Source organism: Drosophila novamexicana, unplaced genomic scaffold (assembly GCF_003285875.2).
Source record: "Drosophila novamexicana strain 15010-1031.04,08,12 unplaced genomic scaffold, DnovRS2.1 tig00000564-arrow-pilon, whole genome shotgun sequence".
In the NCBI taxonomy this organism is placed as follows: Eukaryota; Metazoa; Arthropoda; class Insecta; order Diptera; family Drosophilidae; genus Drosophila; species Drosophila novamexicana.
This window is the reverse complement of record NW_020824810.1, coordinates 3,180,136-3,207,939: the sequence shown is the minus strand read 5'-3', so window position 1 is coordinate 3,207,939 and position 27,804 is coordinate 3,180,136. Positions and strand designations below refer to the sequence as shown.

General features: G+C 40.7%; 2 protein-coding genes across 14 annotated transcripts in view; both read right to left on the bottom strand.

The window, feature by feature from the left end:
* LOC115762479 (transient receptor potential cation channel trpm) overlaps nt 1-27,804 on the bottom strand; it is a 60,563-nt gene that overhangs the window by 16,531 nt on the left and 16,228 nt on the right. For 3 of the 13 annotated variants that reach the window (XM_030704707.1, XM_030704706.1, XM_030704711.1), the window contains exons 3-14: nt 20,835-20,955; nt 10,259-10,341; nt 7,626-7,788; nt 7,286-7,426; nt 7,091-7,163; nt 6,027-6,186; nt 5,703-5,839; nt 4,381-4,537; nt 3,679-3,826; nt 2,522-2,708; nt 2,254-2,410; nt 2,011-2,112 (exon numbers count right to left, since the gene is read on the bottom strand). In XM_030704707.1, the coding sequence (XP_030560567.1) occupies nt 2,011-2,112; nt 2,254-2,410; nt 2,522-2,708; nt 3,679-3,826; nt 4,381-4,537; nt 5,703-5,839; nt 6,027-6,186; nt 7,091-7,163; nt 7,286-7,426; nt 7,626-7,788; nt 10,259-10,341; nt 20,835-20,915 (1,589 nt within the window). In that variant the 5' untranslated portion in view covers nt 20,916-20,955. Of the gene's footprint in view, nt 1-2,010; nt 2,113-2,253; nt 2,411-2,521; nt 2,709-3,678; nt 3,827-4,380; nt 4,538-5,702; nt 5,840-6,026; nt 6,187-7,090; nt 7,164-7,285; nt 7,427-7,625; nt 7,789-10,258; nt 10,342-11,639; nt 12,066-18,651; nt 18,723-20,099; nt 20,395-20,834; nt 20,956-27,804 lie in introns of those variants that run through there. The other 10 variants (XM_030704703.1, XM_030704704.1, XM_030704705.1 and 7 more) reach the window with 6 other exon arrangements.
* Nucleotides 25,237-26,908, bottom strand: LOC115762481 (NADH dehydrogenase [ubiquinone] flavoprotein 1, mitochondrial). The gene has a single exon (XM_030704718.1). The coding sequence runs from the start codon at nt 26,812-26,814 to the stop codon at nt 25,297-25,299; it is 1,518 nt and encodes a 505-aa protein (XP_030560578.1). The 5' UTR covers nt 26,815-26,908; the 3' UTR covers nt 25,237-25,296.

Genomic DNA, 27,804 nt, shown 5'->3' with positions numbered 1-27,804 from the left:
AAGGTATTTGGCCAGCCCTGGGCAGCCAAGTGAGAAAAGGCCAAAACAAGAACCGTAATTTAATCTAAACAACAGTTTTGCTGCCAGTTTTTCAGTTCAGAGTTGAGAGTTGAGAGACTGAACAGCATTTAGATGGCCATTTGTCAGATAACTGGCGACCTTTGATTGAAAGCACAAAGGCCAAAGGAGAAAGCAGGGACGCCAGGCTAGTGTTAAATTAAGTAGTTTATCTAGCTAAAGGATATCTCTAAAAAGTGGCGCATAAATATGTCCCAGAGCAGGCAACTTATTTGCGTTCATTTTGTATTTATTTAACACAAAATCAAAATTAATTTCTTGTTTAAATGGAAACTTCAGAAAGCAGCGCTTGAAAATGCACAACCCTTAACTTTGGGCTCCGCTTCGTTTTTTGTTTTTTTTTTGCGGTCCCATAGAAAACTTGAACGAGTATCTTTTGGCTTTTAATTAAATTACTTGATTGATACATTTGCCATGCTTGGGCTGCCTATTGAAACCTCAAACAATTTTTGGGGCAACTCACACAATGAGTACAAACGCGGAAAAGTTAATATATAAATGGCCGATAATTAAATACCCTTTGCGGATATCTTTATTAAATTTCATTTAGTTTGGTTTGAGTGCAATTAAAAACCAAATTTTATTTATTTCCAATTGATAAGCAGCATTCGAGGCAATCGATAAAAGAAGGAGAAGTAATATCTCAATTTGGCCATAAAAAACCTCGCACAACATATTCGTAATAACCCAACCACAGGAGTCAAAAGGGGACCTTTAAGATATATTAAATTCATACAAAAAGCGACCGCAAAAGCCGCGTTAACTAAATCTAAGCCGCAGCATTTTGCGCCTCGCTGGCCAAAATGTTAACGAGAAATAATTATAGGCGCCTTTTGGCGGCTGCTTTTCGCTCTGCTCTCCTTTACTTTGACTTGCTTTTATTCTTATTTTAAAATTTTACTTTTTTTCCTGCCTTTTGAGACGCCCTGAGACAAGCGCTGCAAGTTGTGAAAACTTATTACATTTTTATAAACAAATTTGGCGAACGTTTGGAGCTCATCAAATTTAATCCGGCAACATGTTAAAGGCGTCGGACACGCCCCCCCCCCGCGATGCGGCGCACTGGCCACAATTTTTATGGGCCGGGTCAGTGTTAAAAAACACAGGCATTAACTGAAAGCGCTGCAGTGATAAACTAATTTGCAGAGTCCACACAGATTCTGGACTCCCACTGTTCGAGTCTAGCCTGAAAGGATACTTTCACTGAAAAGGATTCTTTCACGGAACTGGCCGCCCACTGACAACTCGTTCATTTTGTTGCCTTTACGTTTAATTGTCGAGCGTTTTATATGTACTTTGCCAGAAAGCTGATCATTATAACTTTGGCATCAAGTTTGTCACGACCTTTTTTTGGTTGATTTCCCCAAAAATTTACGAGCAGCTCTGAAATTTCAGCCCGCATAAAACTTTGTCTCCATCAATTTTTTGGCTACAATTACTCGAGACGCTTGATTTGATGGGCCTTAACTCTTGCCTAGAGTGTTTAACCTTCGGTTTGGCTAACACACATTGAATTTTATAGCAACAAATTAGATAATTCGACTAGCAAACACCCTGCACCAACTGAATGAAAGCTTGCCAACAATTCCAGACTCGACAGAAAAAAATCTGCAGAACTAATCTGGAGTTCAAGTAATGTATTTAACAACAGGTCAAAGTTAAGGCACTTACATTTGACCAACTTAGTATGACATACTTTGTTAATATAAGATTATTCGACTTGCAAACACCCTGTTCGCGCTGAATGAATACCTTTAAATGAAAGCTAAGCAACAATCCCAGACTCGACAGAAAAAAGCTGCAGAATCAATCTCGAGTTCAAGTAATTACTTCAACGACAGGTCAAAGGTAAACCAGTAAATTTCGACCAAGTTATGGAAGACTAATATGTGGAACCTTGGATTAAAATACGCTTTGGTATGGCCTACTCACCGATAGGCGCCGCCCATTAGTTTATTGATGACAAGACCAATGTCGTGGAGCGTGTAGATGTAGCCCTTGGGTATATGCGGGCGGACATCGCGCAATATGTAGCTGGAATCGGGAAAGAAAAGAAATACAAAATAAAAATAAGTTAGAAAACAGAGAGAAAACTGAGCAATGCATAGGAGTTGGCACGGGCAAACAATTTGCTGACCAAAAAAATAAATATGTTGCCCCAAAATGGGAACTCACCCCAAGGTATTGGCTGGACCGTGTTTTGTGTTGTAGAGCTCCTCGAGGCGGGGTATTGTTAAAAATTTCTTCATTGAGACGCCGTTCTCCAAAAGTAATTTGACAAAATCGATTCTATCATGTTCGAGTGCCTGCATCATGGCCTCGTCCAAAGCGCCTGCGGTCAATAAAAATTGTATGGCAAATTATGCAGAGTCTGAATAAATGCTAAATATATGCCAGTTTATATCTTGTACATATATATTTATGTACTCGCGCTGTGCCATACCATTGGGCCACTCTTGGCCATAGACAAATATCTCGCTGCGCGCGATGTCCACACGATTCCATGTCAATGCCAGGCTAAGCTGCTCCGGCGGACTGAGGTGCTGTGATTTGAAGAGTGCCGTGAGTATGGTCTGATCCAGCTCCTGTGCCTCGCCTTCGGGCTTTTCCTGTATGCGAAACACAGTAATCTGTGTGGAGCGCACCAAAAAAAAAAAAAAAAAAAAAACGAATCATAAAAATAAGCCTCGTGTAATGGTTAATGCTAAACGTGGCGCGGGCAAGCCGTGGGCGAAGCGGGGCGCAGTCTATTTGAAAACCAATTAAAATCTTAATAACGACAAAATTCTCTAGGTCTACAAATTTAAGGTGATTTAAAATTCATTACACGTTCAATTGAATTTCGTAGGCTAATTATTTTTGCACTCAATTCATGTTCAACTGGGCCACAATAGGGGCACTCCCTTGACACGACTAATTAAATATTTAAATCGGTGCGCGCAAAAAGTCTTAAGTGATTGAAAAGTTGAACACAAATTTAAATCTCAAGGTAATGTTTCGCCCTCTTTTGCTCTTTCTGTGTATTTTATGCGCTTTTAATTGCGAGAGTGCCCAATAACCAATTCCCAGCCAGCCGGCCTTTCAAAGGCTTCGCAATGTAATTAATCATTTTTCAACTAAATAAACTTTGCTTAATATATTATAAACTTAATAATGGGTCAGTAAGCACATTTGAATGCACAGTCATTTCGCCAGCTCGGGGCCAGCTTTTCGTTCAATACAAATGGAGGCATTTAAATATCTATGAAAAATAGATATGTCCATATTTCATTTCTCTTGTTTATGTCAGGCCAAACAATTTCATACAATATTGCCATAAGCTGAACAGAAATCTTGCGTTGCCAAGGCATTTGCCAAATACACCTGTACACTGCCAGGTAGAAGAAGAGAGACACACATGCATATGTTAAATATGTGTACCAAAAATCCCAGCTCTTCATACCCTGAACCTATTGAAAGTGGCAAGAAGGGTATTAAGGCTATGTGTACAAGAAACATGGCTTTTTATCGTATCCCGATTTTTACAGGGTATACAAATGTATATCATTCATTAAGACCATCATTGGCCAACGCCCACGCCAGCCAATCCCTGCAACTTACCAAATTCTTGTTGCGCGTGCACTGGAGCAGCTCCTGATAAAGTTTCTCGGCCTGATCCACGCCTACCTCAAAGGTTTTTTGTATGGTGCCAATGAGATACTCACGCATGGACTCCAGCACAGGTTGCTCCTCGCCATCGGATGCATACCTACACAAAAACAAAAAAAGGTTAAAGACAAAGTTACATATTGAATTAAAGGGCAGAAGACTTGTGGCTGCGACTGTTGCTGTTGCTGCTGTCACCGCCGCAATTGCGGCGTCTAATTAAACACATTAAATTAAATGGAGCAGTGCAAAGGGAGGCAGCAAATTGTTAGGTAAATAACAACAGTCAAGTAAAGGAGTCCGTCGCACACAAAAAGTTTGTCAAAACAAATAGAAAGTGGGCTACGCGGCGTATACGTTATATTGTGGCCTACATTTTGTCTTCGAGTCCGCTCCGAATTTAAATATGCAATTTGCTAAATGTCGTGTACTTAATGAACTTGAAGCCAGCAGCAGCCACTAATAACAATATCAGCGAACGACAGCAGCACCGCAAATAAAATACGTAAGGACCCGAGAGGCGGGAAATGGGCTGGGCAGGGGAAGCGGAAGGGGAAGGAGGCACGGGAGCGGGAGCCTGATTAAATTTACAGCAAGTGCGGCTGGTTTATTAATTGCGTCTCGGCAATCAGTCGGATGGCAGGCCCAAAAACTTACTTGTGCACAAAGGCCAGCAGATCGGCGGCACGCCCGGAACCATCGCAAACAACAACCGGAACGGGCGGCGAGTCTGTCACATATTCCAGGACAGCACGTATTGTGTTTGTGCCGCCCTCAATCACCAGGCAGACGACGGGCGTACTGGAATGTGTGACTGCAACGGTAGAAGCAAATAACAGCAGGCGCTTAAATAAATTATGCTAAAGATAAAACAAAAGGTGCAACTCAATGTTATAATTCGCAGCGGGCTAAGCACACCTGAGCTCAGCTGACCCGGACCAGACCTCGCCAGACCTAAGGTTGATTTATGCATTACAACTGCCGCCTTCAATCACAAGAGTTATAACAGACATAATACAAATAAAACATCATTATGATAATAGTCGACAAAAGGCCACAGGAACGCACTCGTAGTTTTATACTTATGCCTTGCACAGTTGAACGCAAATACAAACTCAACTTTAAGGCTTTAGAAGGCTCAATGACACTAGCTGAAAGTTATGATAAAATCAACTAATTTGTTTCGTTTCAAAAAAAAAAGAACTTTAAAAGCACATTCAAGCTTTAAGCTTAGTGCAGAACTTTTGTTTAATTTTTAAAACTCTTTCTCGCATTTGCGTTAGCTTTTGCTCTTAAAAAAAAAAAAACTCGAAAAGCACATTAAAGTTTCTAGCAGTGCACAGTTTGCTACTTTTCTGTCAAATGGAATCATTTTCAACGATTTTTTTGTCATTGCGGGAGCAACATTAAAAGCACATTAAAGCTTTAAGCTTCAAGCTGAGCTTGTGTTTATTTTATAGCCTATTCTGCTCTATCCCTCACTCTCTCTCCCTCTCTCTCTCTCTCTCTTCGACTTATTCAAAACTTTATTGTACTGTAAGCTTTTGCCCTTTCATGAAAAAGAAACTTGAAAGCACATAAAAGTATCTAACGGACCACAGTTTGCAACTTTTCTGTTTCTAATCTTGCCATTTATAATAAGCTCGAAAAACGTTTAAAGCACATTTAAGCTTTCAGGTTGAGTCAGCTTTCAGCCAGTTTTACATGTTCGACAGGATAAATCCTGTGCCCTTTGTGCCACTTTCAACTGTTGTCATTGCAAGCCCAAATCAGATTAAAGACGCTGGCTGGTTGCAATTTCTGTTCACAAACCTTGGCAATGAATGTAAACTTAGCTGTGCACAATGCTTAGCTTTCTATGGAATCTGTGTGAGCCTCAAAGCATATTAATCTTTGCCACAATTCTGTGCTCGGGTTGCCAGAACTGAAAGCCAACTAAACTGATTGCCTTTTTTTTCGATTTGACTCGTGGAACTTACATGGATGCAGCTTTAAATTCGAAATAAATTTCTCCAGTTTGCGGCGCAATATCAATTCAGCGCCGTATTTGGCCTGAGTGCCATTGTCGACGAGCAGGAAATACGCATGCCGATTGTTCAGAACGGCCAATTTCGATCTGGAAACGTAAAGAAGACAAATACATGCTATATTATTGGCAACAAAAGCAGATGGCGGTTGGGGGTCATCAATACTTAAAGGAGCATGCAACACCTGTAAAAGCAGCTGCAACAGGTGCCACAACAGGACCTTTAATGGGACTTGTGGCCTTATCAAATATGCATTAAGTGCTGCTCTTTACCCACCTCGGCGAGCTAATACTGTGGCAGGGCACCTCACGATTGTGGCCCAACAGCTCATGATTGCGCTCCACAATGCCCCACGGTGCGATGCCGATGCTGACCACGCGTCCGGTGCGCTGTTGTCCCTCCAGGAGCAGGGCGTCGCCCACTTGCTTCGTGACGCCTGAAAAATAGACAATGCCAAAAATAATAACAACAACAACAACAACAAGAGGAGAGTTGGTGACAGAAACAACCACAACAATGTACAAAATAAATAAGTTTTTGCGTTACTTTTTTGTCTTTTTTTTTTTGGTTTTTTTGTGTTTTTGTAACTCAAGTACCTTGACTTTGACTTTGGCTTTAGTTTTATTTCTCCTATATAAATATATATATACACTTCTATGTGTATGTAAGTGCGGGGCTGGCACCGAAGCAGCGTGTCTAAAATTTAATAACAGCTCCAGCACAAAAGAAAACCGACAAAAAGGACAATATTGCGCACAAATTTGTGCGCGGCACAACGAATCTAATATACCCTAACAGTTCTGCAGCAGTCGAACGTGTTTATCTGTCTCTTTCTATATAACTCGACTCTCAGCTTTAAACAATAAGCATAGCTATCTATATTATGTAGTATAGGTAAGGGTATATGCTGCGCTTTGTTTTATTATGCAACACATTGGAGAGATTATTAATAGCCAGCTTGATAATACGATATTTAGAGCTGTGAGCTGGAACTGTCAAAACCTCTTATCGCACTGAAATAGATATCTTTGAAATAATTTGATATCGAATACAGTTGCGTCATGTCGCCAAGTGCCTTGGCAACTGCTTAGTTCCCGGCTTTTGTTAGGGTAGTTGGTGTCGCTCAGTTGTGGGAGAAAGTTTGTGCAATCAGTTGGCTGCGCGATTTCCGCTTGGGATTTTATTTATTTAATTTTCAAGTGACTGCCCAAGTTTGAAGTCGTGGCTCAGAGGCTGCGTTCGGCTGAACTTATTTAACTTTTATTCAACTTCTCTTTAATAGTGGGGCCATAAAAAATTGTCACAGTGTCTGGTCGTAAAATGCGAAATGAAGAACTCACCCGTGTTGGTGCCGCCGGTGAATATCCAGGCGCCCGTTGTTTTGGCCGCCTTCAGCAGTCCTTTGCGTATCTCCTGCGAGCGAGCGAAAGGAAATCAGAATTTCGGGCCAGGTTCAGGTCAAAGTCGACGCCATTCAATTAGCGTGTGAAAGTGGACACTTGGCAGGTGGATCAATGGAAAAGTTGTTAGCTTACCTTTTTTAGTTTTGCCTGCAAATCAAAGTTGGCTTTGCCGCCCTGCACGGTGATCAAAAGTTTTGGCAATTCCAGATTCCATTCCTTGGTGAATAGCTGCACCAACAGCTCCGGTCGCGTATCGAATGACAAGCGCACATACTGCAGGGAATATATACATACACCAAAGGTGCGTGTGCGTGTGCGTGTGTGTGTGTGTTAGTTTCAAAAGTTATTGGCCAAAGTCAAGCGAAGTCGATGCCAGCGCCTCGAGAGACTCGAGGCATATGCCACGTGCCACGTGCCTCAACAGAGCACTTAACAGCTAAATATATTCCGTTTATAGGCCCGATGAACTCACCTGCGCCTTGGTGGGATGCGCCCCGCCTTGAAATTCAATGGTGCCATACGCATCGGTGGGCTGGGGCCGTGTGTGCTTCGTGGGCAGCCACAGATCGCCCGGCGAGCCGCTCTCGATGCCGGCTATCGTCTGATGCGTAATCTGTGCCTGGCCGCAGCAGCATCTATCAAAGGGTTTTCGCGGAAGAGAAAAAAAAAACAGAAAAAAACCAAAAGAGTTGTTAATATACTGTTAATGCCACGTTGAGTATACGCCGTGTTGTCGCAGATACGAAAAAAACAAAAACATATAGCCAGCAAATTAGTCGTGTGCAGACGTTTCTTGTTATACCCTTTCAGAGGGTATTACAATTTGGTCGTGAAATGTGTAACGCATAGAGGAAGACATCCCCGATCCCATAAAGTATATATGTATATTCCTGATCAGTATCAACAGCAGAGTCGATATAGCCATATTCGTCTGTTTGTTTCTATGCGAACTAGTCTCTTAGCTTTAAAGCTATCGTCATAGAACTTTGCAGAAGTCCCTCTTTCTGTTGCATGCAGTGCATATTTGGGAACTGGCTGGATCGGACCACTATATCATATAGCTGACATAGGAACGAATGGTCGAGAAGTGGGTTTTTGTATGAAAAACTTTTTTGTTTATGAAGACATCTTGACCAAACTCGACATTTATAAGTTTTACTATACTTCTCGTATATATGCAAAATCCTATCAATATCGGATCACTATATCATGTAGCACACATAGGAACAAACGGTCGAAACTGAAGTTGCTGCATGAAAAACTTTTTGCTTTTCAAGATATCTTAAACATACTCGACATTGACTAGTCTCCCAGATAGGGGCACAGCATTATGGATAGTATAAAGGAGTTCGCTCTGCAAGGGTATTAAATCTTCGGCGTGCCGAAGATATCCCTGTTTTCACGTTTCTTTTCGAACATGTTGATTCATTGTCAATATATGCGTTATATAAATGACACAAGGCAGAGCACGCAGCGACACACCCACAACGTGAAGGCGTGATGCTGCCCATGCACGTTATGGCAAGGCTCACGTGTAAAATAAACCGTTATTTATGCATGTGCGGCTCTTTTGTGGGTGGCCTTGTGCCTGTTGCCGCTCTCTCAGCTGTTGTTGTCCTTGTTTTTGTTGTTGTTATTTACCCATACGCAAAGCTGTCACATTTGTCTGTCTGCCTGTCTGGCTGCGCGCGTGTGTGTGTGTGTGTGTGTGTGCCTGTGTGTGTGCTTGGCTATAACAATAGCTTTGGCAAAGACAAGTTGCCAGCTCGTCTGACTGTCTGTTAGCTTATGTCTCTGTCTCTGTCTCTATTTCTCTCTCTCTCTCTCTTTGACTGCTCTTGGCAGTTTCTCAGAAGTTTTGGCCCTGTTAAATAATAAATTTCAATTACAGCTAACTAATAGAAGCCACGCAGATGCATCACTCAGCAACAATTGCCTAATGAATAAATCAATTGCAGCTCATAGAATACACATACCTGCCGAATACCTGAAGAAATGTGTAAATATTTCTTATAAGCACTTGTTTTATGCCTCAATATGCTAAAGGACACATTCGACCTGTTTTCTTCAGCTCCAAGCATGATCAAATTATAATACTCTTTCTTCTTCTCATACTCTATATACGGTATATACTCTTTATATTCTGTTAAGTACATATACGTCTATATACTTTATTGCTCTACATCCTACATCCTTCCTCTGGCTCAAATAAATCTGCACATGTGTGTGTGGCACATGCAACACGTGTTGCCAGCCTACCAATCGAGCCATTTGAGGCATGCTAAGCCATGAATAATGTTTAGCACACACACACCCCCACGCACACACACATGAAATTGTAGAAGCATGTGTAAATAGCGTAATTTATTTTGCCAGTACAAGCAGAGGTAAATGGGCATCTGCGTCAGGCATTGGATTGTGGGGGTACGTTAGCCAACAATTGTCAGCGCCAACAATTAAATGCCTGCAACAGGGTGGCAGAGGCAGCTGAGAGGGACGGCGTGCTGTGGGCACAAAAACAGCTGCCAGGCAAAAAACTGATGATTGTGGGTTAAAAGCGCTGCCAAATATTTGAGCAGTCAGCTAAAGTCTGATAAAGAACGTCAGTCGGGCGAAGCCATAAAGCCATCATAAACTGTACACACTGTACGTAGCTGACAAAAACTTTCACCCAAATAAGCCAGCCGAAGAAGAAGAGGAAGCAGCAGCAGCAGCAGCAGCGACAGGCAGACAGCCAAGTTTATATAACCCATTTATCTCAATTGGTTAGGGAGCGCATCTTAGGGGCGGCGTTGCCCTGGAAGGGGGCTGGGGGCGGGCAGTTAACTGCCAGCTATAATAATAAACAATAAAATGCCAACGCCAAAAATGAAACTAAATACACAAACCCTCCGCCCCGGCCCGGCCCAGCCCAGGGGAACTGGGACAAATACATTGCGCCTCGGTGCATCAAACGGGCTGTTTGATACGCAAAACTGGGTCAAAAGTTGCAAGCCAATAATGCATGCTTAGAGCAGGGGGGGAGGGGGGTAGTTCCTGCACTCCGTTGACTTAATTAGTAAATGAATTGCAATCAGATTTGCCGAGTTCTCTTTTGACACTTACTTTGTATCGTCCTTTGGGCATGGTATGAATTTGATGCACTCGCGTTTCTGAAAATTTGTCTCGATCCAACTGCGCGGCTGATGCTACAAATTCGCATTGGGTTCGAATAGAAAGAAAAGAAAAATTAACAAAAGCACAAAATCGTATTAGTTCAGTTCAACAAAACAACATTTTCTTTTAATGGCACATTAAACATATTACAAATATTATTATTATTATCCTTTTTTTTTTGCCTGAACTATCTAAGGTTGAAACCCAAGAGCGTATGCTTACAGATCTTATAACAAAAAAACTAGTAGAGATTTGAGTATTACATTCAAATCTAGTTCATCAATTTTGTAGGGTAAATATATGTATTTATATATATATGCAAATAGATTGAGGTGCTTACGGGCCGGGTGCTCAGGGAAAGAGTCTATAGAAAGTAGCCATACTACATGGAAATTATAATTATTAACAATTGGAAAAGAATAGAATATATATTAATCGATAAAGTAATAGGATTATTAAAAAAGTAAGCTGCTTAACAAAAATTGCAATAGTTTAAAGACGAATAAACATTTACAGGTAATAGCTAACATTTCTGGAACTTTTTTAATAGAATAGAAAAAAACTAATTTCGAAATGTAACTAAAATGTTACATACTTTGTCATCATATAAATAATATATATACATATATAAATAATAATATTTTCTTTAATAATATACTTTCACACCCACTAAATATTGCTCAAAGTAGATAAAAAAACTATTTATATACAGATAATACAATACGATTGGCATATCAAATCAAGACTACGCATGCAAAATAGTTGCAAAGAACAAAATTAAAAAAAAAGAAAATGAAAAGAAACAAGAAAATGGAAAAACTCAAGTGGAAAAACTGGCGGGTAAATAGCAAAAACTATTCGCAGACTCCAACTGGAATCACAAGCCTCTCAAACTTGTAACAAATGCAACAGTTGGCACATGAAACAAGATCTAGAACCGCAAGGTTGGCCGACTAGGAAATACCCTCTAACAAGTGCATTCTTATGTGCTACTTTTCCTCTCAGTTTCACATATTTTAATAATATTAATAATAATTATTATTTAGTGTGGAGAGTTATCTCACAAGTGAAATATTCTTGATCTTGTAATGAACTCATGTATATACCCTGTAGTTGTAGCTAGTATTCGATTTTGAGTAATATTTGTTTAGAGTATTCGAATGTGACATACTTGATCAAGAATATATATACCTTCAATGGCTACAGGGTATATAAATAAACAGTTTAGGACTGCCAAAGCTGGCTAAGAGCTGAAGTCGGCCTGGGATTAGTGGCTGGAGTGTTGACTATTGACTATTGCCAGTTGGCTGCCCGGTTCTATTTGAAGTACCTCGACTGTAGACTCGCTATTTGCCTGCGCTTTGAGCAAATCCCGCACATTGAGTATCAAAACTTTCGATAATGTCGATGAGACGGAGGAGCGCTTCCGCAAGCGCTGCCGCTTGCGAATGCCACGCGGCGTGCTGGGCATATCCTCGGGCCCATCGAGTGGGATGGCGGCGGCGGCGGCGGCGGAGGCGGGGCTGGGTACAGTTAGGGTAACGGCTGGCGTATTGCTAAAGCGTCGCACTGTGGAGAAATCTCGCGAAATGCGTCGCAAATATTTGTGCGTCGCGTGCGGCGAATCGATAACCATTTTTGCGCTTTTTCAGCTGATTCTTATTATTTTTTCTTCGCATTCGCTTTTCACTAATGCGCGCTAATTATGTGCCGTTGCATTTTTGCTGTTGTTCTTTTTGTTTTTGTCTTTTTTTTTTGTCTCTTTCTTTGTGTGTGTGTGTTTGCAGCGTCGCGCGCGAATCTCAACTGAAACGCAGCTGCTGCTGCTCGATGCTGAACTAACGGGACAGGCAGATGAGAGGCGTCATCTCTTGATAAAGCTTCAGTTATTTACAATGTACTATTTGCGCGGCGAGAGAGAGAGAGACAGATAGAAAAAAGATGGAAAGAGGGGGAGGGAGAGAGAGTATGCACTCTGCGGGGTATTTTTTTTTTTGTTTGCATGGTAAAGGCATTAACAAGCGCTCAAATTAGATAAGGCTCGCTCGTTACACGGCTAAAAATAGTCGAGCAATAAGTGCGACAATTTGTAACTAGTTAAAGGCTCAAAGGCGGGAGAGGGGCGCGTGATTGAAGAAGATCTAGAGAGTGTCGTAAAAATATAAATTAAATAAATCTACTAAAAAATTAATTTAAAATTCCCGCATTGTTAAATTAAATATTATTATTTATGCTTCTTACTAAAAAGTGTAAATTAAATAAAACTTTTTTAAAATTAATTCAAAATTCCAGTCTCTTTTTAAACACATCATTTAGTTGGTTTTTAGATTTGGTATTTTATATTAGTTACATTTTATTTTATTATTATTATTATTAAATGATTATGATTTGCTTTTGAATAATTGATGCAGATATGTTTGCATATACCCTGTTTGCGTTAAGTCGTGTTTGCATTTCTCATTAGATGCGCTTGGCCCAAGCACGAAACACGTTAATTGAGTCGTGTCACGACACGCGCTCATCTCTAGCCCTTCACGCTCTAGCTCTCTGGCACTTTGGCGCCGTGTAGCTGCAACGCACTCGAGTGCAACAAATCAATTTGGCTTGTAAGTGTGTGAGTGTGTGTGTGTGTGTGTGTGTGTGTGTGTGTGTTGGCCAGCTTGGATCCAGTTAATGCCATTACGTAGCGCAGGTTCACATTTAAATTTTGTGTTAACTTAAATTTGAAACAGGTGCACAACTGAGCTGCAGATAATTAACGTGTCTGCGTCGAATGCATTTAATTAATATTCAATTATTTGCTTGTCTTGTCACTTGAACAAGTTTCGGCCAAATTGATAAGACAAAGCCCAAGCCGAGCATTTAATTAGAGAAATATATGCGAAGAATGTGGCCCAATTAAGTTTACACATTTAATGGCCATAATTAGGTGGCTCTGGCCACGATTGGCAATGAAATAGTATTCCGTTTTCAAATAAGCGAACAGAACTATTCGATAAATAAATATACATTTAAATTATGGCTCGACAATATAATTGCTGCAGTCTATTTTCACGAATCGCTGTCTCCATCAAATTATTCAAAATATTGCCATTAGGCTTAACAGATATTCTAGCCTAATTCCAAAAGTAATTATAAAAATAATTAAATGGGAATTACTTGTCAAAGTTAATAAAATAGTTAAATATATTGCAAATTGTTAACCGAAAATAAAAAAAATTCTTCATAACGAAAGAGTTGTAAAATAAAATAAAAAAAGTGCTTAAGCATTTAGTCAACATCAACTTTATACAGTTATATAAACATTATGCATACGTTAAAAAAATTAAAAAAATATTTACAAAAAAAAAAACTGAACGGAAACGGAAACGGAAACGACAAATCTGTGATTGATATGCAACAAATTAGAGTTAAACAAATAAATAATAATTATAGAATATGAACAATATTGAACAACAGCAACAACAACAACATAAAACAATTCAGACTGACAAATCAGAATGTTTAACTTGATATTGATATTGATATAGATATGTGAATATATAGCTTACCCTGGGCACAGTTATATTTATCAGACCCCAACAGATTTTTTTCAGTCCCCATGGTATCTTTAATGTGTGTGTGTTTGTTTTTTAACATTTTATGAGACAAAATATTGTTTTTGTTTTTCGAAATGTTAAGTACAACAAGATTTGCGCGTGTTGATTGATGCGTGATTGACAAGTTGTGTGTGTGTGGGTGTGTTTTTATTTTGTCATGTTGCATTTGTTGCACACACACACACACACACACACACACATACACACACACAGGTGCAACATATTATTGAAAAATGATTTGATACATTTTTTTTTTGTGAGATTTTTTTTGTGTGGCATAAATGTGAAAAAAAAAAACAATTAAAAAATTATACAAGTTAATTAATATAAAAGTAATTAAAAAGTAGTTTCAATTATTTGTGTTATTTCATTACAAATTTAGTTTGCAACCAATTTGCGGGTGTGCGGGGTTCGGAAAGGGGTTTAAGAAAAATTATAAATTTATAAATTAAGCATAGTTGTCGTTATAGAGTATTTAGAAGTCGGGTTGGGTTGGTTTGTGTGTGTGTGTGTTTTTTTCGTGTCGAGTGCAAAGCAAATTTGTAAATAGAAGAGAAATATTATTGTTCTTGAATTAGTCGAGAGCATTAGATTACAATTGATTTGTTTATTTGTCAACTACGTAAATCGCTCTAGAATTCTTAATTTTTTAGGGTTTTTGTTTGGGGCGGAGGGTACGCATTTTTGTTGACCGACTTACTACCAGACCACTTTGCCGGAGGAGCTGTATTTGCGACTTGTTTCTTAAACTAAAGTTCAAATTTACAATAACTATTTTTCGATTTGGATAATATTTAAAGAGTTTTTCAATTGGCCAAAAGCTAAAGTTGCAAGCAAATTGTTAGCAATACGTGAACATAAATAAAGTTAGCCAAAAGTTTTAGCCCAAAAGTATGCAATTGAATTTTGGACGCGATTATCCGACGATGAGATACCCTGCACGCTCATATATATTCGTACAACTTGTCAAAACCAGTTCCAATTATGCTTATACTCTGTTCTTAAAAGTGAAATGAGGGCTATTTGGCTTTGTGCAATGTCAAGCCAAGTCTTATTTAGCATGTCTTCATCTCGTAGCTAAGCCACGCCCACAGCCGCCGCCACAAGGCAACTGCAACACACAAATACAAACTGTTTTTCAACTGTTTTTAGCCTTTATTAGAAGCGAGTGCACAGCTCTCGCTTGTTTATAGAGCAACAGGGTATCAAAACTCAACAAAAGCTGCAAAAACAAATACCGCAACACAAACACACACACACACACACACACACACACACACACACACACACACACACACACACACACAAGCGTCTTTCCCACACCCACGCAAACATGCAACATGTGCCGCTGCCCAAAAGTTTAAATTGAGTGGGCGTGTCGCTTTTCTAAGCCCAGCCACGTCTATAAAATAATCCACCCGCTGTTAAACAGTTTGCATTTGATTGCCACAGTTGAAATGCGACTGTGGTTTTCTCTTAGTGCCACATGCCACATGCCACATGCCACATGCAGTTGCAGTTGCAGCTAGTGTGCCAGTGCTGAGTGCACTCCGTTTGAATTTCAATTGCCAACTCCTTTGCCAAGCCTCGGCCACGCACAAACCCAGTTAGTCAGAGATTTTGGTCAGCCGCAAGGTAACTAACTGATGCAAACACGTTGACAGTTGCCACAGTTGGTGGCAAGTGCTGCACAAATTGCAAACAAATTAACCGCAGACAAATTGCAGCTAATGCAACATTTATAATTCAATCAAGTTGTAAACAATTGAACAAATATATCAGGCCAAATATGATTAGGAATTGTATAACATATATATATATATATATATATATATGAAAATTAATAATTGTGCACATGATTGTTCCGACAGTTCCATCGGAACAATATGCATTTATCACAAAATTTGCCTAAAATGAAATGTATTCAATTTTATTTCACCTGGATACACACACACACACATACATACGTATGTGTAATATGTTACATAACAATTATTAATTTACCAGCTCGTTTTACAAAGAGAACAAAATGTCAATTTTAATTTATGGCCAAAGTGCCCAAAGGGCAAACATCTGCAGAGAGAATAAACTAGATCTAAGCATATGTATTCTATAGGCTGTATACCCTGTAAGCATGTGCATATGCATTGGTGTAGCCTGATTTGGTAGTCCATAGAAATATTTCGAGGAAAAGAACACACAAAATCTACAGCCAAATGTTATTAGAGAACGAACTATATTCGAATATCTAATAAAGAACTATTTCCCGAATTGCAAATGTATTCTAATTATCAAATCAACTTGTATATACCCTACTTAGCTTGTTATTTACAGCAGCATCAGTCGTTATACAGCTAACAGAACAACTAATATACCCCACAGCGCTAATAGTTACAGGGTAGTTTACTATATATAGGCACAGGTAACTTATATACCCCACACCGCTAACAGTTGCAGGGTATTTCGCACATACTTGCCGCCGGCTATCAAAAGTATGTGGCCAGACACAGAATATGGTCACACAAAAGGTGCGCGGGCGCCATTTTAAAATGAAGTACTATATCTTTTAAGGCAGCACCACCCCCCCCCCCCCCCCCACCGCCCTGCCACGCACCAAAAGTTGGCCATTAAACTAAAAGCTTTGACATTTTTATGTGCGCCCGCCCGAGGCATCAAAGTGGCAGAAAAACTTTCGAGTGGGCACAAAACAAAGAACAACAACAAATTGTACATTTTAAATAAATAACGAGAAGAGAAACTGATTTTTCACGCTCCGATTAAGACCTGATGAATTTACATTTTGGCTGAAATGCGATGGCTTAACGGTTCATTTGGGCCATACTGCAAAACGGGCAACGGTTATGCTCATTAAAATAAATGATGTTTGCTGTCAATTCGAGCCCGGCCGCAGCTCGGCAGAGCGTTAACCGAATTGGCTAAAACCAATTAGCAAGTTGTTGCCACGTGCCAAAAATGGACAACAACAATGGGACGGAAAATCTGCAATGTGCCATTGGAAAATGCACACGAGTCCGATTGTGTGTGCGTGTGTGTGCATGTGTGTGCGTGTGTGTGCGTGTGTATATGTGTGCGGTTGCTCTTATATAACCGTGTGCAGCCAATTAAATTGGCCATCCTGTGCACTGGCTGCCAATGCATATTAATGCTGCTCGACTGCAGCACGCTTGCTGCGCAATAAGACATCAGAACATCGAACATTCAGTTAAGACTTCGAGCAAATAAGCACCTGCTAGGATATCAAAAGTAGGTCAAGCTAGAAACTAAAACTGAAACATTCAATAATCAGTTAATATCAAACTTATTGTTTAATATTTTCAATTTGTTTACGAATGTCAAAAATGCGGCCTGTACGTTATCCTATAAAAACAAAACACATTTTTCACATTTGCAATAAATGTGTGTATTTGCCCCGAATAATTCGTGGTTTTGTGCGATAATTTATCGATTGTGTGGAAAATATAAAGGCATCATTGCCATAAACAGCCGATATAGCCACGAAATTTAATTAAATTTCAAGAATCCCTCAGTTTTTAACATTTTCAACATTTTTTTAGGCTCAGATTTGAAATTTTAAGATTTGTGAATAGCTGACAAAAAGCTGGCAGCTATGCCAAGTGTTGCACTGCTTGCAAGCAGTTGATCAAAGACTGATAATTTTGATTTGAACAAACTCAATATGTAGATTGTTTAATCAAAATTCAAATAAATATAAAGCCTGATGAAAAATTTAAATATAGCTAACAATTAAAGGCTGCTGGCAGTTGCGCTTCCCGTCCATGCAAATATAATTGTTTCTAGTTCAATCTACAAAGTGGCCCCGTTTCTCAGCATGTTATAATTTGTGAAGAGCTTGTTGAGAGCAAGAACTTTCAGCTACTTGTAGCAAGTGCAATTAGCTTAACGGTCGTTCCAGATAAATCAAGCTCATGAGTGCGCGTAATCTTTAGCTCACCTGTTTGCTTCCACATGCGGCTCAAGTAGCAACAACAGCAACAACAACAACAAATGCAAATCGGCAGCCAATTTGTCAGCCCGATTGACAGTTGCCTAGCAACTGGGGCGGGGCGGGGGTAATGCGGCGGCTGCTTTGAACATCCTGGTGTTGCGCATCGTTTATATTGAAGGCAACTTGGCAACTTGGCAACAAGGCAACTCAATAAAACTTACGCACTAACGTAAACTCCACTCAATATCCACATCAAATGCCTCAGGTCGTGCATAACGGTAAACCTCAACTTTTGCCAACTTCTTGTCTCCCTCTAACAGCAGCTTGTTGTTGTTGTTGCTGTTTCTACTGCTGTCGGCTGCTTTCAGAGTCATTAAAGTGGAAAATTGAAAGAGAAGCTGGCACGAAGCTGTATGAAGTGCAGATTCCACTGATGGATCGCAACGACTGACAGCCGCTGCAGCAGCAGCGGCAGAGCTGCATTGAGTGCAAGTCATGTTAGCGCTTTATACGCCCTTCGAGCGTAAATACGATTTACCGCAAAAGAGAGAGAGAGAGACAGCGCAACATACAGAAATAAAGAGTGCGGGAGAGCGCAATAAACAGCTGCTGATTAACACACGCGCAACGCTCGCAACAACAATACAGTAATTGCTGCATCTACCTAACTTTAACTTAAAGACTTAAGCCAATTAACTGCATGCCAAGAACACAATTAATAGGCAAATAATTTGCTATTTTGTTGTTGGTTTCTTTTTAAAACGGTTTTTACTTACAAACACCCAATTGGTCTCAAAGTACATTTTCCAGCTGTTTGTTTCTACTCAAAATTGTTGTGCACTGCAGCAGCAGTAATATTACAGTACTTTGTAAGACGTTCCACGCCGACATCAAATCGCACGAATTGTATAACAAAACAAAACCAATAAATTAAATGGTAGAAGCAACAAAAAAAAAGTCATTCACGCGCTTCACAGAACTTCACTCACATTGCGCCTACGAAGTCGCGTCGAGCACTGACTAACGTTTTTTTTTTACAAAGCGCTCAAACTGTGTCAATTAAAAGCGCAAATAAACGCACACAGACGCACACATAGCAAATCGAATGTCTGAGAATCGAACGTATGACAACAAAAACGGCAACAAGTGCACAGATAATAACTCACTGAGTGCAGATAAGCGTGAGAGTGGCGAGTGGAGAGCGAAGAGAGCGAATGCGGTACTGTTGTTTCATTTCTATGCCCGCTCTCTGCGATCGAGGGGCAAACACAAACTTCATTAAAAAGTTCTGACTTATAAGGGGCGGGAGCGGGGCGCTGGGCAAAACTTTTTTTATGCACAATCATAAAGCCCAAAGCAACTGTTATAATAATGATTATGTATATAAAGAGCATTTACTGCAGCTGCCTCAACTTGTAGCAATTCCAAGTTCGCTTGTCTCATTACACAAATGCTGCAGTGACGTCACGAGTAAGATAAGCCAGCAGCTGATAGCGGCTGAGCTGCTTAAGAGATAAAGAGCACTTACGAAAAGCATACTTTTAGGCTAAACAATTACCGTACTTTAAATATTAACATTCTAATGTATAAATAGTATTTTAAGAGTACTTAATTCCACTTATTTGTAAAAGCAAGCTACTAAACAATTTGCTAGACAAGGCAGGCAGCCAACTACATAAATTCTAAGCTACTTTTAAAATGCGCAAATAGTTAACTACTTAACATTATCATTAACAAAGTTTTCAAGGCCAGTGCCAAAAAGTTGGGCAACCACAGATTGAAAATCGAAAGAGAGCAAATACGAAATGTTAAAAGTATAATGGAAATCAAGAGAAAGGAAATGTTATATATAATTGAAGACAAAGCGTTAAACATTTCCTTTTCTTTAGTTTGTATCTATGTACTGTTTTTTTATATATATATATATATTTGCTTTCACAACAAAGCAGTTTGGCAGTCAGTCAATGTGGCAATTAGCAGAGAAGAAAGTATCTTAGAAAGGAAGCGGGAGAATGTTAAGCGGAAAATAATTGAAAATATGCATCATAACACTTTGGGGTAGATAGTTAGAGGAGAGAGAGAGAGAAAGCGATTACTACTAGAAAAGAGAGTTTGATAGATTAGGGGCGAAGAGTACGGCATGTGTAGTGTTTTTAAGAATTTGGTTGAGCTGTTTATTTAAATTTGGTCTGAGTTTTGTGAGGTTATGTGAGTTTTCGCTTACCGGTTTCGCTTTGGGCTTCTGCTTCGCCAAACGTTTCGGTTTCAACATAGTCCGCTATGGACGCACAGAGACACACACATACACAGAGATAAAGTGAGTTAAAGAGAGCGAAACGTTCGGAGCGGTCACTCCACACTCCGCGTGCTCTCACGTAGTTACTGGCCGATGAACAGGTTGTTGCTGATGCGGCTAAGAGGCTGAGAGGCTGAGAGGCTGAGAGAGTTGAGCGTAGAAGAGAGCGTAATCCTGGCAATTCGCTACTTAAATAATGAGCACAACATGCAGGCTAAGCAGCCTGTATTGGTTGATGTTGTAGGGGGTAAAGGGGGTGGGCGAGAGAGAAAAATGTATATTTAATGAATTATTAAGGTATATTTATTAACTATTTGATTTGGCATGCAGGCACGCATAACGTGCTGGGGGAAATAACTTGTGCAAGGTTTGAAACTCCAATATATTTGTAATGCAACCCTGTTTGCCAGTGTTGAATAGTTTCTTCTTTTTTTTTCAAACCAACTGAAATAGATGTTGTTTAAAGCGCGCTGCAAATCACAAAAGCCTTGAGGGGCACGGCCTTCTGCATGTTATGCTAATTGTGTTTACTTAGGCAACGGCACAGACAAAAACTCGGGTTGAACCATGAAATACCCATGCAAAAGCAACAACAGCAACAAGAACAAGACGACTTAAATAAATATATAGATATATATACAATTTGGGATATGCCGGACTCACCTTGACGGGCTTTTTTACGGAGACTGTGCGCGAGTATTGATGATAGACCTGGACATGGTTCGATGTGAATTTGCCCAACATTGGTGGAGCTATTGAGCGCTGGCCAAAATGTTGCTAGTTGCTGTAAAATAGAGATAAAAAGTGAGTTTAAACTTAGCTTTAAGTGTGACTATTAAATAAAGTTTTAAAAGGGTTCGCAACGAAATGCTTTTGAAGTTCGCACAGCTCATTGGGCGCACGTGGCGTATACGCAATGTGCAAGCCCAACTCATTTCGAGATGTCAATTAGGGCCAAAAAAAATATAATGACAAAATGATGAGCATTAAAAATGCAAATGTCTACGTATTGCAAAATGTAAAACAACAAATTGAGAGCACGCTGCCAGGACCCTTGTTGATCCTTGTTCCACGGACTCTCGACACATGGCCAGTCGCCAGTTGAGAAGGTGTGGTAGTGTGAGAGAGACAGACGAGTGTGTGAGTGAAACATGAACAAGTCCGCGACAAGGTCGACACAAAATCAAGAACAGGCGCTGGCGACAAATGTTGCCTCGGCTGCCTTTGAAATTTGTGAAACAGCAAAAATGCAAAAGTTATGCCAAGCATTTCAACAGCTTAGCTCGAATCAAGCTCACACACACACACACACACACACACAATTTAAGAAACAAGTGGAAAAGTGAAGTAATATAACTGATTGATGCCGAAATGCCCTACAAATAAGTAAATGGAGACATTTAAACAAACTATGTAATTCATACAATTATCAAAATCAAAACTGACTTGTATTAAATGTAAGAAACTAATAAATTAATTGAATACAAATCTTAAGAGGTTTTTAAAATGGTTCAGAACTATATACACTTCTTTAAATAATAAAAAAAAAATTAAATAATAATCTTAAGAGGTTTTTAAAATAGTTGAAAAACATTTCACTTCTCTAACTTCTGTGAAAAATAACTCGCAAAATAATTGATTGCCTGACTCCGAAATGCCCTACAAATTGAAAATTGGATAGATTTCAAATAACTTTGAGCTTCTTCTAATTATTAAAAGTAAAAATTGACTCCCAATGAATATAAGTATTGAAAAATAAATTAAGTATATTAAATAGTCTTTAGAGTTTTTTAAAATACTTCAGAACTATCTCAGAGCTTGTCCAGAATGCAAAATAAAGTTTTCTAGAACAAAAACATTATAACAATAAGCTATATTTTAAACAAATGTATATGAAATGCTGTCAAATAAATATTTAAATATTTTCTTAATTATATACATATATACATTTATCTAAGATTCAAGCACAGTCTAATGTATTTTTGCCAAATGTTTGCATTTATTTCTAAACATTTTAATTGTGGATTATAACTCCCGCAGCTAGCCTTTGTATAGGATATATTGAAAGTCAAAGAAAATGCCAGCTTTTCTCGCCATATAGTTGTTGTTGCTGCTGCTGGCTTAATTTGCGGAATTCAAGACATTTGCCTTCATTTGAGATTATGTGCGTATTATAATCCTGGCTGGCCATGCGAGTCAAGGATAACAAGTGCGCGTACGAGTACGCACTCCTGCTGACAGACGTATCTGGCCAAAATCAATACTTAAATATGTCCCAGAACGGCCGGGGAGGGGGTAGGGGGGGAGGACGTATGTGATTAACTTTTGTGCAGTCAGTTACGCACAGAAATTGAGATAACGCCCCATTAAATATTATGCAGGAACAAAAGACATTTTAATATTGTGCCGACACGTACGCGACGTTATTTGGGTAACTAAATTTTCGTTCGTTGCCTGTTTTTTTTTTGTTGCCTCTCTTCTTTTTTTCTTGGTAGGGGGAGTTTTCCTACTCTAATGATTGCTCAAAGTTCTAATTTGACTTTAATAAGCAATTGGGTGCCCGGCGATGTGAGAGAGCCCCAAAGCCCAGTCAGCAAATGTGCTTAACGCTTTACGGGCTTTAAGCAAATTCCGAGCTTAGTGGCAGCGCTGCGCTGCAAAGTATGCTACATTTTGTTTGAAGCAGTTGCAACTCAAGACTTGAGCGAACTTTCAGATGAGGGGATATTAAAGTCAGGGTGGAGTATAGAGTACAGCTTATTATAATACTAATAATATAAAATATTTGCGATTAAATGCAGTTGATGTTAACTCAGCATTGAAGAAACATTACAGCTGGCACTTACATAAATGTTTTGAAAATCGCAGAGAGGGGCGACATTTACAAGCGAGAGACAGAGTAAAATATACAGACAACAGCTATGAAAGCTTAGCTAAAGAGGAGAGAGAAAGAGAGGGTTAGCCTTCTTAATTAGCGAAAGTGCTTGGCATATGTGGTTTGTTATCCTGCCAAATGATTCTTGTTAAAAAACCCAACACGCGCTTACACTTACTCAAAGAGGAAACTCGTGGAATGTTTAGAGACCACAAGAGTACTCCACAATATGTAAACATGAAAGTAAAATCTATTATATAGCTATTCTATTATTCAAATTCGCTCAACTCAACGCTCAAAAGCGACACATCATTCAACAAGCTGCTCCTCAAATACCGCATCAAAGCAACAAAAGCGCCCTCGGCGAACCGTGCAAAGCCGACGCACTCGAAGGCAGCTTTAAAAAAGAGAGAGCTTCTCGTGGTTTTCATTGGTAATTTGCAATGCAGTGTTGCAGGCTTTGGCGCACTAGACGCCTGTCGTTGAGTAGTTGGCGTAATCATTCAAGGCAGGACTGCAAAGAGGTGTGAAATGTATGTATGCACTCAGAGAAAAACTCTGGCTCGTTTATTAGAAAATCTTCCTGCTTGAATATTCTTTGAGAAAAGTAATCAATCTTAATTTTAAAAAAGTACTTGGCATAATTATACACTCAGAGGAAAACCTTACTCCAAATTAGAAGATCTCACACCATGACAACGTATTTTCCTCGAGTGTAGGAGTATATGACAGACAGGGCTGCATTTACGTCACGTTCATTTTTAACAGATTTCCTTTGGCACAAGTGACAGCAGGCAGGAGACGGGAGGCAGGAAACAGAAGACGGCCAGGACAAGACAGGACGGGCGCTCAACGATATGGATGTCATCAACTGTCAGGGGCTGTGCTCAGCTGTTGAAATGAATGAATTCCTAATTGAGATAAGACTCAAGCAGCAACTAGCTCAAGTGAAAAATGAGCCGCACCAAGTGCCACACAACAAATCACACACCCAGTCTATGGTATTTTTTTGTCGAAAACCGCTTAGCAGCAAATTAGTAAAGGCAAACAACAGATACTTAAATCTATGCCGTGTGTACGGCTGCCGAAACATGATTATTGGCAAAAGGAAGCTGGCTAAAAAGGCCAAAGGATACACAGTGACCCACAAGGCACACTCCCACACACACACACACAGGCTCACAGGCACACACGCTGTGTGTTGTTGCAATCATTCAAGCGCAGACAAATACTTTGGTGTTTGTTTATGTCAACAAAGTGTCCTTTGCAATTTCCACACTCGCACTCTCTCACATCAATTTCTGATTTGCTCTCACCCACTCTCCCCCTCTCTTTGACCCCACATCCTGTTCAATATCCTGTGCAGGAAGTGCACTAAAAGGGGCATGCATGTGCGCTAAAAACTATCTACTATCGATTATATTAATGTGTGTGTTATGTGTGCAGGCCTCTAAACGAGTATCCTTTAAGCTCCTTGGCAAAAATAACTTCACAGTCTCAGAGCCTAGTCCATGCAGCTCTAGAAGTTTCGATTGAGCTGTTGATTTGCTAATAATTCCCTGATAATTGAGTGCATGATCAATATTATCGATCGTATTGGGGATATAAAATATTGATGCTCCGATGAGGTCAAATAATCTGACCTTATACTAGGCTCTAAGCTGGAACCTTTTAGTTATGAGATTAAAAGCAAAGCAGCTTCCTCTTCTGGTTTTTAAATTTGTGTTCTCTACACGGCAAAGTCTAGCAGGAACAGGATATGAAATCTGATACTTTTATAAATACTAGGCTCTAAACCCTTTAACCTTTCATTCATGAGATTTGACAGATCTCTTCCTGCCTCTTCTGGCCTTTAAAGCTTTTGTTCACGGCACAGTCATACTCTAGCAGGAACAGGATATCCTACAATCGGCTCTTGTTTGCCTATGCCAGCGCCCAGCTCCCAGCGATAATGGCATTCATTGGCCAGCAACACGCTGTAAGTCTGTGGCAACAGGTAAGGACGTGACAAGGACGTGGCAGGAGCTGCAGCCCATTTGGCAATCATGTTTATTTGCGACACATTGATTTTGTAAGGACATCCGGACATGGCTAGAGCGGAAGACCACGTGTCCCACTCAAATGCCAAAAGGAAGTTCAATAAAATCCGGCCAAGGATGTGCAGCAAACAGGTGTGAAGGCGCAATCGATATGCAATTGGAAAATCAATTTATTAGGCAAACAACAAACGATACATGCACGGCTGCCGTTTTAACTTGAACCATCATCGTTGATATATTCGAGGATGCGCTCCTCGATGTAGGGCGCAAAGTGCTGGATGAGTCCGCGGGCCACATTCGCCTGGCTGTCGGACAGGGCACAGATGGTCGTGCCGGTCATGGTCTTGCTGATGACCTCGATAAAGTCCATCATGTGCGGCACAGACTCGCCTCGGGTGAAGTTCTTGAAGATCTCGGGCAGCCAGATGGCGCCATCGCGGCACGGTGTACACTGTTTGCACGTCTGCTTCATGTAGAACTCGATGGTGTGCTGCATGACGAGCAGCGGGTCGCAATCGTTGCAGACGACTATGATGCCGCCGGTGCCCAGTTCGCTGCCCTTCGCCTCCAGGGCGTCGTAGTCCATGAGCACCTCCTCGGCGGCCGCTCGGCCAAGCAGCGGGGTGGACAGTCCGCCCGGCCAGACGGCCAACAAGTTATTCCAACCGCCACAAACGCCGCCGGCATGCATCTCAATAATGTCGCGCAACGGCATGGACATCTCCTCCTCCACGGTGCAGGGATGCAGCACATGGCCGCTGATGTTGAACAGTTTGGTGCCGAAATTCATGTTGCGTCCCAGACTGGTGAACCACTTGGCGCCGCGTCGCAGGATGGTCGGCACCACGGCCAGGGACTCCGTATTGATGACCGTGGAGGGATGATCGAAGTAGCCCTTCTCGTGCAGATAGGGCGGACGCTTGCGCGGACGTGCCAGCTTGCCCATCAGGCAATTCACCAGGGCCGTCTCCTCGCCCGTTAGATAACGATCGCCGCGCTGCACGTGTATCTCAAATTTGATGCCCGTGTCGCAGGAGTTGCAGCCAATCAGGCCGTAGCGATAGGCCTCGGCCAGGGCGAACTGCAGATTGCAGGCCTCGTTGTAGAAACGATTCCGCACATAGATGATGCACTTTTCGCAGCCCATGGCAAAGCCGGCCAGCAGGCATCCCTCGATAATTTTGTGCGGCTCGTGGCGCAGGATTTCCCGATCCTTGCACGTGCCCGGCTCACCCTCGGCGCAATTGAGTATGAGTATCTTGTCCTTGGATTCCACCTTTTGCAGCTGCTCCCATTTGCTGCCCGCATAGTAGCCGCTGCCGCCGCGTCCCCGCAGCCCGCTGCGCTTCACCTCGTCCATGATCCACTGTGGGCCCATCTCCAGCAGATCGGCGGTGCGATACCAGTCGCCGCGCGCGCAAGCGCCCTTCAGCCGCCAATCGAGCCGGCCGTACAGATTCTGGAAGATGCGATCGCAATCGGTGAGCGGACCAAAATCCGTTTTCGTATTGGACAACATCCCCGCGGGCGGCGGTACCGGCGCCTTTTGCTCACAAGCCTTGGCCGGCGCCGGTGTCGCTGCTGCCTTGTTCTTACTCAGCATGCCGACATCCTGGCTGATTTTCCTCATCTCGGCGTAATCCTTATTTGGCTGCAAGAGCGGCGAGTTGCCCAGCTGCCAGCGCCGCAGCAGCAGCAAACCTTTCTGTGGCAAAAACTGCGTAAGCATTCTGCAGTCTATTCTATCTCAAATATAAATTTGTGTATAAATTTACAATTGTGTGCTTAACGTGTTGGATTTTCGTGTGGGGAAATATACAAATAAATAATTTTCTAGCTGAACTTACGTTGACAACATGGCAAGAGAAATACTGACAGACTTTATGTAGTCCAATTTTAGTCCGAATTCGTAATACACATTATATATTGTTATATATATTCACATACTATGTCCTCAAGTTATTATCCACCGCATAAATTAGTTGTCAAATAATCTTCCAACTATCTTCTAAAGCTTGGTACACTCATATTGCCAGCAATATGCTGCTTATTGGGCTGGAGGCTTCTGTTCGCAGGGAAATCTAAGAAAAAGCTCTGTTTTGCTGATGATATCGCCCAGGATTCCTATATTTCTCGCCAAGCTATCTTTCAACTCTCTGCTTGAGAGTCTATATACAAGTCTCTAACCATTTCGATAACAGGATATTTTCACAAATAGAGAGCCGAGCAACAAATGTTTTGATTGATCCAGCCCGATACAATTAGGCCAGTTGGAATTTTGATTGAAATTTTAATTTATTCTCAAATGTTGTTCGGCAAGCCAAAGCAAGGGTCTATTTTACAGCATTCCTTTCCATTTTTCACTTACTGTAATTGGGTTTTCTTTTGTGCCGGGTATCCAAACATAATTCGGAAATAATCTTTTTTGAAGCACGTCTACACACACACATACACACACAGACACACAAACACGCACAGGCAAACGTGAATTCCGAAAAGGGAATTTATATTTTTATATATATTTTATCACAAAATGTGAGCATGAAACAGACGACGACAAATTGAAGCCAAATGCTACACCGAAGCTCAAACAGCCAAAAACTTTTTACACCCGCCCACACACTCACACACACACATACACACACATGCACACACATGTGATTGTTATCCTGCTGTGCGCCTACGTATACGTAATTTTATCTGAAACGACATTTGCTGC